This window comes from Mustela lutreola, chromosome 6, assembly GCF_030435805.1.
Source record: "Mustela lutreola isolate mMusLut2 chromosome 6, mMusLut2.pri, whole genome shotgun sequence".
Classification (NCBI taxonomy): domain Eukaryota; kingdom Metazoa; phylum Chordata; class Mammalia; order Carnivora; family Mustelidae; genus Mustela; species Mustela lutreola.
This window is the reverse complement of record NC_081295.1, coordinates 156,993,171-157,001,244: the sequence shown is the minus strand read 5'-3', so window position 1 is coordinate 157,001,244 and position 8,074 is coordinate 156,993,171. Positions and strand designations below refer to the sequence as shown.

The window sequence follows — 8,074 nt, the reverse complement described above, 5'->3', positions numbered from 1 at the left end:
TCATTGCTGCCTCCCCAAAACTTTCCTCAGCGCCCCTTTTACCTCTTTATTCCTTAAGGTGTATATGAGTGGGTTGAGCATGGGCGTTACCAGGTTGTAGAAGAGGGTGAGGAACTTGCCTTGGTCCTGGGAAGAGCTGTTTCCGGGCTGCATGTACATGTAGATGATGCTCCCGTAGAACAAGGAGACCACGGTGAGGTGCGAGCTGCAGGTGTTGAATGCCTTGCGGCGCCCGGCCGCGGACTTGATCTTCAGCACCGCGGCGGCGATGTAGCCGTAGGAGACGAGAATAAGAGTGAGGGGCAGGAGGACGATGAGAATGGCGAAGGTGAAGGCCAGCATCTCCACTGCGCGGGCGTCCACACAAGCCATCTTGATCAGCGCTGGCATTTCGCAGAGGAAGTGGTTGATCCGGCGCCGGCCACATCTGGAAAGAGTCATTGTGAGCGGGGACATGACGATGGCATTGACCAGTCCGCTCCCCCAGGCCACAGCCACCAGTCGTAAGCACAGCTGGGGGTGCATGATGACCAGATAGTGCAGGGGCCTGCAGACGGCCGCGTAGCGATCGTAGGCCATCACGGCCAGGAGAATGCACTCAACGCTCCCCACAGAAAGGAAGGAGAAAAGCTGGACCACACAGCCGGCATAGCTGATGGTCTTGTCAGGGCCCCAGAGGTTCACCAGCATCTGTGGGATGCAGCTTGTACTGAAGCACAGATCTAGAAAAGAGAGGTTGGCCAGAAAGAAGTACATTGGGGTGTGGAGTCGAGTGTCCAGGATGCACACGAGGATGATGGATGAATTTCCCAGCACGGCCACTGAGTAGAGGATGAAATTCACTATGAAGAGCACCAGCTCCAGCTTGGGGCGGTCTGAGAAGCCCACCAAGATAAAACCGTACTCTGAGCTGTCGTTGGATTTTTCCATGGTCTTCCTTTCACATCGTCTGTGTGCCTGGTAAGAATATAATGAATACTTGATCTGTATTTTCTGAGAACCAATGAATGCCGGGAAGTTTAAGGAACGGATAAGCCATCAAGTCTGGCAACCCATCCTACATGAGGCGAGCGTCTGCCTAGCCGTTTAAGTTCTTCATCCTTTGTTCAAACATGTAACACAAACTACTTCAGTGTTGGAAAATTCCAATTGACAATCCTCATCCTTTTGCTAAGTAGGAATTTTCTTCCTCATTCATAAGACAAAGTATTTCAACTTTATTGAATATATATCGTATCTAATCTCTCTTCCTGTGACAGCCATTTAAATATTTTAAGCTAAAAAAAAAAAAAAACCCTAAATTTTCTTTAGGCCAAGATGTTTAATTTCCTGCAATGATTCTTCCTATAACAAGGTTATCAAGTCTGTTTTCACCTTATAACCATCTTCCACATACCCTTAATGCCGACAATGACCTTCTGGAACTGTGACAACCAGGGCTGAGTTCAGTATGTGCTTTGAATAACACAAAGTACAGGGAACCTACTGCCTATCACGACCTGGATATTATATTCTTCCCCCCCCCAAAGATTTATTTATTTGAGAGAAAGCACATGCAGGGGGAAAGGCAGAGCAAGAAGCACATTCCCCACTGAGTGCAGAGCCCAATGAAGGGCTTGAAATCCAGGACCCTGAGATCACGACCTGAACTGAAGTCAGACACTCAACCAACTAAGCGACCCAGGCACCCCTGAATATTATATTCTTATCAAGGTGCTATCAGTCTCAGCTACTTCATAGTGTCGATGTTACCTTTGTACTTAGGTTATAACTGGATCTACTAAATATTTACTCATCCTATGAAGTACTGTCAAATCTGATCTCTTTCATTGACTTTTCTGAAACAAAAAAAGTCTTCTGTAGCATAGAATACCAGGACATTCTGGGAAGATATTTTGTCAAGTAATAAAGTGGCAACTTTGGATATATTTGTCTTCTGGTAGTTTTGTAGAAACATTGAAACAAGCAATTAGCTTGCAGGAGAAAGGTGCATAGCAATAGGGATGAGTGGAGAGGGAAGGAAGGACACTGTGGTACCTAGAGTAATTTTTTAAAAAGTGCACTGAAAAAGATTGACTCTGATATGGCTAAGAATAAAGAGAGCTGGATTCATAAAAGACAGACTCATAATTGGAATAGAGGATACTAGGATAATAGTGACCTAACAAAGGAAGTGAGACAAATATGAAAATGGCAGAACAGCAGAAGGAAGGAAATATATGTCATTCAGATCCTTTGTCATGTTGATTCTTTAATAATAGAAGCAAGAAAAAAAGTCTAAAATTATTAAGTGTACATGATAAAATGTCTACTCTGCTGTGTGATCTAGAGAATCCTGGGCTGCTTCAATTAATAGCATATTCAACTAGTAAGCTGGGAAAAAATAAAGACAGAGTAGAACACAGATTGTTGTAATGAATATTTTAATTTTCAAATAAAATACTGATCTTTGGTGAAAACTTCTCAGCTTCAAAGTTATTATAGTAAATTTATTTCCCACAGTCAAATACATTGTACCAAAGTAAAAGAAAGTTTTCTTAATTTTCTCTAATCATTGAGGCTTACCTGGTTTTAATCTCCCAAGTAATTTAGGGAGAACACATAGTAATGTTTTTTCTGCAGGTTGGGATTTGTTACCCGGATTTTATGGAAGACTGTGCAATTAATATAAATAGAAATAGATGTGAGACAAATGCACCAGAAATGATATAGATGTAGTTACCAAGATCTCAACTTGTCCAGAAAGGGGATGACATCAAGCCCTGAACTGGCTTCATGCATTAGATTTTAGTTTCTTCCAGAAGCACTGTGAAACCTGTGTGATTTTTCCAATGATTTGACTAAAATGATAGGGTCATGATATATCCCCACCTCAGAGGAAAAGTAAAATGGAGTAATTGTCATAGGGTAGTTAAATTTTAGAGAAAAGAGGTCACTGTAATAAAAAATTAGCATTAGCATTCTTCCCCTGTCTGCCCCCCATTTGGCCCAGATACCCAGCCTTCCACAGGCTTTTAGGAGACTTCAACCAAAACCCAAAAGCAAAGACTTCCTGCTGGGCCCAGAAGGAAACCAACACAGATGTGGATGCTCTTATAGACCCAGATAGAAAAAAATGGAGGACTAATTTCTTAGCATCAACGATGGTCCTTGGAGGTTGACATAACATGTTTCCTGATGAAATCACAGGGACTGCATATGCCTTTGGGTAATCAACAGGTCTGTGAAGAGACTAGAAGAATATATTCTTAGGGGAAATCTTGGAATAACACCAGATGATTAGGAATCAAAACCCTTAGATTCTTTTCTTGGTTTCTATTTAGAGTCATATCCTCAAATTTTGATCTTTTATTTTTGTGGTTAACTATTTCTGGTGTTTGGTGAAATAAAAAGTTCAAGTTTGGAGCACCTGTGTGGCTCAGTTGGTTGGGTGACTGCCTTGGGCTCAGGTCATGATCTTGGAAGTCCCAGGATGAATTCCTGAGTCAGTCTCCCTGACTGCTTCTCCCTCTGATTCTCCCCGTCTCAGGCTCTCTTTCATTCTCTTTCCAAATAAATCTTTTTTTAAAAAGTTCAAGTTTGGGGCGCCTGAGTGGCTCAGTGGGTTAAAGCCTCTGTCTTTGGCTCAGGTCATGATCCCAGGGTCCTGGGATAGAGCCCTGAGCCCCGCACTGGGCTCTCTGCTCAGGAGGGGGCCTGCTTCCTCCTCTGTCTCTGCCTGCCTCTCTGCCTACTTGTGATCTCTGTCAAATAAATAAATAAAATTTTTTTTAAAAGTTCAATTTTGGCAATATATTCCAAATATGAATAGCTTTTGAGCACCTCTTTATCCTTGAAAGGAGATTTAGTCTGTTTTCTGAGGAAAAAAAATTTAAAAGCTAATTTCTTTCCCTCTTAATATAACTTTCAAAAAGATAACACATATGTCAAGTTTATCTTTGTCATTTGATTTATAACTTTAGTTTTTACTTAGATTGGCTAAAGTTCCTGGAATATAGTAAACATAAAATAGATACTTAGAATTTAATTGATTGACGTTCTTTAAGTCATATACAAACAAAAAAACAGAAACCACACTGATTACCCTTTGGAGACGGTAAAACTGCCCCCAAGAAACTCCAAAATGATAACATCATGTCTTGCAACCAGGGCAGCCAAGGACTAGAGACATTCTCCTCAGAGTAATGATAGCCTAAGAGTAACCATAAATCATATTCACTGATGTGACACATTCCAGCTTACATGTTTTCCCCAAACTGATGTTATTTGAAACTCGTGACCAACCTTTAAAAACCCACTTCTAAAGCAAAACATATATATAAATTATCTGGGCTTAAGATGGCATTTTATAGTTAAAAAAATAATAATGAAGTTCAAAAAAATGTAGGAACAGAGCACTACAGCCAGTACACCAACTACAATGGTTAATCAGTCCTCAGATCAAATCAGCTAATAGTTGTTGAAAACAGCAAAATAACTACATAACGTATTTGGAACAAAACAAATATTTTTAGTACCAAAGGGCTTTTCTAGCAGATAAGCTTTTCAGATAAGGGTTACGCTTGCCTGGATAAGACAATGGGGAAAGGATAAGACAAAATGTAGTGAAATTGTAATTCATATGACCCCAAAATACATAAATCCTTTTCAACCTCATTTGTATTTAAATAAATAAAAATTAAATGGACTTTTAAAAAGATTTTATTTATTTATTTGACAGAGAGATAGAAAGCACAAGTAGGCAGAGCAGCAGGCAGAGGGAGAGGAAGAAGCGGGCTCTCCACTGAGCAGGTAGCCCAATGCGGGGCTCAATCCCAGGATTCTGGGATCATGACTTGGCAGCCACTTAACCGACTGAGCCACCCAGGCACCCCTAAATAAATACAAATTAAAACAATGAGATATTTTCAGATTGGTAATGTCCTATCAGTGAAGATCTGAGAGAATGGCACTCAGACGCTTTATGTAGGAAGGTAAATCCGGCTTAAATTTTTGGAGGATAGTATTACCAAATTTAAATTTGGCAGATATACAAGTCTTTGACCCACTAATTCCAATTCCTGGAATTTATTATTAGGATTGCTTCCATAGATGTGTAAAGAGATAAATATATATCTCTATATCTATCTATAATACATATGTATATATCAGTTACATTGTGGCTAAAAAAGGAGACTAAATGTCCATTGACTGAATAATAATTAAGTAAACCTTGCATAGTTGTAAAATAAATAACAGAACAAATTACACACAAAAATGTAGTATGTGTATGTTGATATTGCTGTTGATATAGAATTGATATGAAATTGATATGGAAACAAAAATAGAATATATAAAGTATATTTCAAGTTATTATATACTAAATATTTTAAATATATTTATTAAGTATATTGTCCATATAAAATTATATTAAATATAAATTGTTTTAAAACATTTTAAAATTAATTACTAAAATATAATTGTGTTAAATATAGGAAAAACACTAATGTTAAAAATTTGTTTTCAAGATTTCAGATATAGTACATTCTCACCTCTATGATTACATACATATGCAAAGATAATTGGTGTTTGGAGGAGATGAATTTTTAATCTCCATTTTTTTTAATTTAAAAAAAGTTAACATGACTATATAGAAATGTAACATGTAACCATGATTATGTTACTTTAAACATTTAAAAGAGTTAAATAAAATTTTGGAAGTGAATAAAAATAATTCAGCTTGAGTTTAACATTTAGGTTTGATTTCAGAACAATCTTCACCTCACAAAGAATACATAGTTTTACATCTCACTCCTAAAGCGTGAACATTATTTGGATTGACTACATGCGTATATTACAGAGCCTGGGATTCCATCTTTATGACACAGGACCACGCTGACTGAGGGCACTCCAGCTGCTCAGTCTTCTGACCCACAGTCATGTAACCGTATAATTACATTCAGCACTCCATCATATCCTTACACCACGCAGGGATTTGGAAGGAGAAAAATTATTTTGCCTCTTTCACAAATTGACATTTAGATAGGGAACACAAATATTTTTTAAAATCAAAGCAGGAAAAATGATTTGTAGCCCTGAGACCAAATCGCAATTTGGCTGATAAAAGCTAGCACAGTTTCTACTAGATATTAGTCTGATCCCTCTAAATCAAACTTCATTTCAATTCTTTGGGCTCAGACTGAAACTGTAAATGGAACATTACCCCCAAGTATTTTTGTTCCAAGTACTCTTTTTTTAAAATTAGCTCAATTTTCTTATTTGTTCAAGGTAACAGTATGAATAGTATGGAAAAAAACAAATATAATAAGACATTGTTTTCTACCTTTAACTATTTCATTTTTTTTAAGGTTTTATTTATTTATTTGACAGAACACAAGCAAGGGGAGCAGCAGGCAGAGGGAGAAGCAAGCTCCTTGCTGAGCAGGGAGCCCGATGTGGGACTTGATGGGGGGGGTCCCCTGGGATCATGACCTGAACTGAAGGTAGATGCTTAAGGACTGAGGCTTAAGCCTTTACAGGCTCCCTTTACAGTTCTTTATGTGAGCATAAAGCTAATGAATCTAAATAAGAAGAAAACGCAGGGTTTGAGTCTTTTGTTTTTTTCTATTTGCCCTTCTTCTAAGTGAAAAGAAAATATATGCCTATTAATTATTTCATTGAACAAGTGACTTATTTGCCCTGAGAGTTATATTCTCAAGGAGATGAGAAAGATGGAATCACAGACTGGAAAATCTGAAGAATGAGAAATGTTTGGATCTGTTGAAAACAGTTTTTCTTAGGCCGGTTCTGCTTTCTGGTGAAACTGAAATATGGCTGCATTTACTTATGTGATTCCCTCTGGATTACTGTGGAGAATCTTAAGGGATTCTGGATGGTGAGGGCCATGAGCAATATTTAAATCTAGAACAGGTAGAAGAGCAATTTTCAACTTCTTCAGTTTTTATAAAAGTTGGAAGGAAGAACAGGACCCTGGAGAGCTCATTACAAAGTCTTAGATTAGGACTGCTGATGACAGTGATCTCATCTTCCATGTCCACAGGGATCGGCTCTTGGAGGGTAAAACTGATTGCCACCTTCTCCCTGTGCTGCATGCAGCTATTAAAAAGTTTCCAATGAGTTTCATTATAACTCACAGAATGGAGAAATCTCTAGGGTTATCTGCCTTAAAGGAGAAACAATTAAGAACTGATCGCAGTGGAGAATTAACTTGAATTAGCCCCTGCTGTTGGGCTACCTTAGCTGTACAGTTGCTGCTCAGAGCTACTCGGTAGCCCTAGGGATTTGCTGAACAATATTATGTACACTTGAACTTTTAAACAGAACACCAAATCTCAACTCTCCCCATATAACTGAAATAATCATCCCCTCACTTGTAGATGGCATTTTGTTGAACAGGGACTTACTAGGAATATTTAGGAAAGCTGTTCTCTATCGGTGACTTTTTGTTGTTGTTCCATACTTACTCTTGAGCAATAATTCCCATAAAAACTCATAATGCAGGATTACTCTGGGAATACAACAGATTTATTTAGCAAGCAGTTGCAGTCATTGTGAAAGACACATAGTATACAAATAAACTTTATGCATCTCCCCTTAAGGATAACACAATCCAGAGGAAGGTAAGAATGAGGAAGTTATAACATTGTATCAAAATTACTGTTCTATTCAAGACAGAAAAAAAAAAAAAAGATAAACATTGGTTTATTGATTCTGTTGTGTTGCTAATTGCTCATTATTTTCCACTCTACCATATTTCTCTTCCCTTTAGATATTGTACTCCCTGCTGCATTCCCAATGCCTAGCAAAGTGTTAGCAGTGACTCAAGAAATGATAAGTAAATATATCAGTTAATCTATAAGGTGATATTAAATATAACATGTTGAAGACTTGCTGTCTTTTACAAGACCAGTGCTCTAACCCCTGAGCTATGGAGCCTACTTGCTGTCTTTTACAAGGAACATTTTGCAACAACAACAAAAAAGCACAGCTAATTTTTGATAGAACAGATTTAAAATGATGACATCAATATCATCTTTCATCTTCATGCATCCCCATTTAACATAAGTAAATATTT

The 8,074-nt window shown here is 38.0% G+C and overlaps 1 protein-coding gene across 1 annotated transcript; it reads right to left on the bottom strand.

Annotated features, from left to right (window-relative positions):
• Positions 1-930, bottom strand: LOC131832987 (putative olfactory receptor 2W6). Its single transcript, XM_059176231.1, has one exon. The coding sequence runs from the start codon at positions 928-930 to the stop codon at positions 1-3; it is 930 nt and encodes a 309-aa protein (XP_059032214.1).
• Positions 931-8,074: the final 7,144 nt, after the last annotated feature.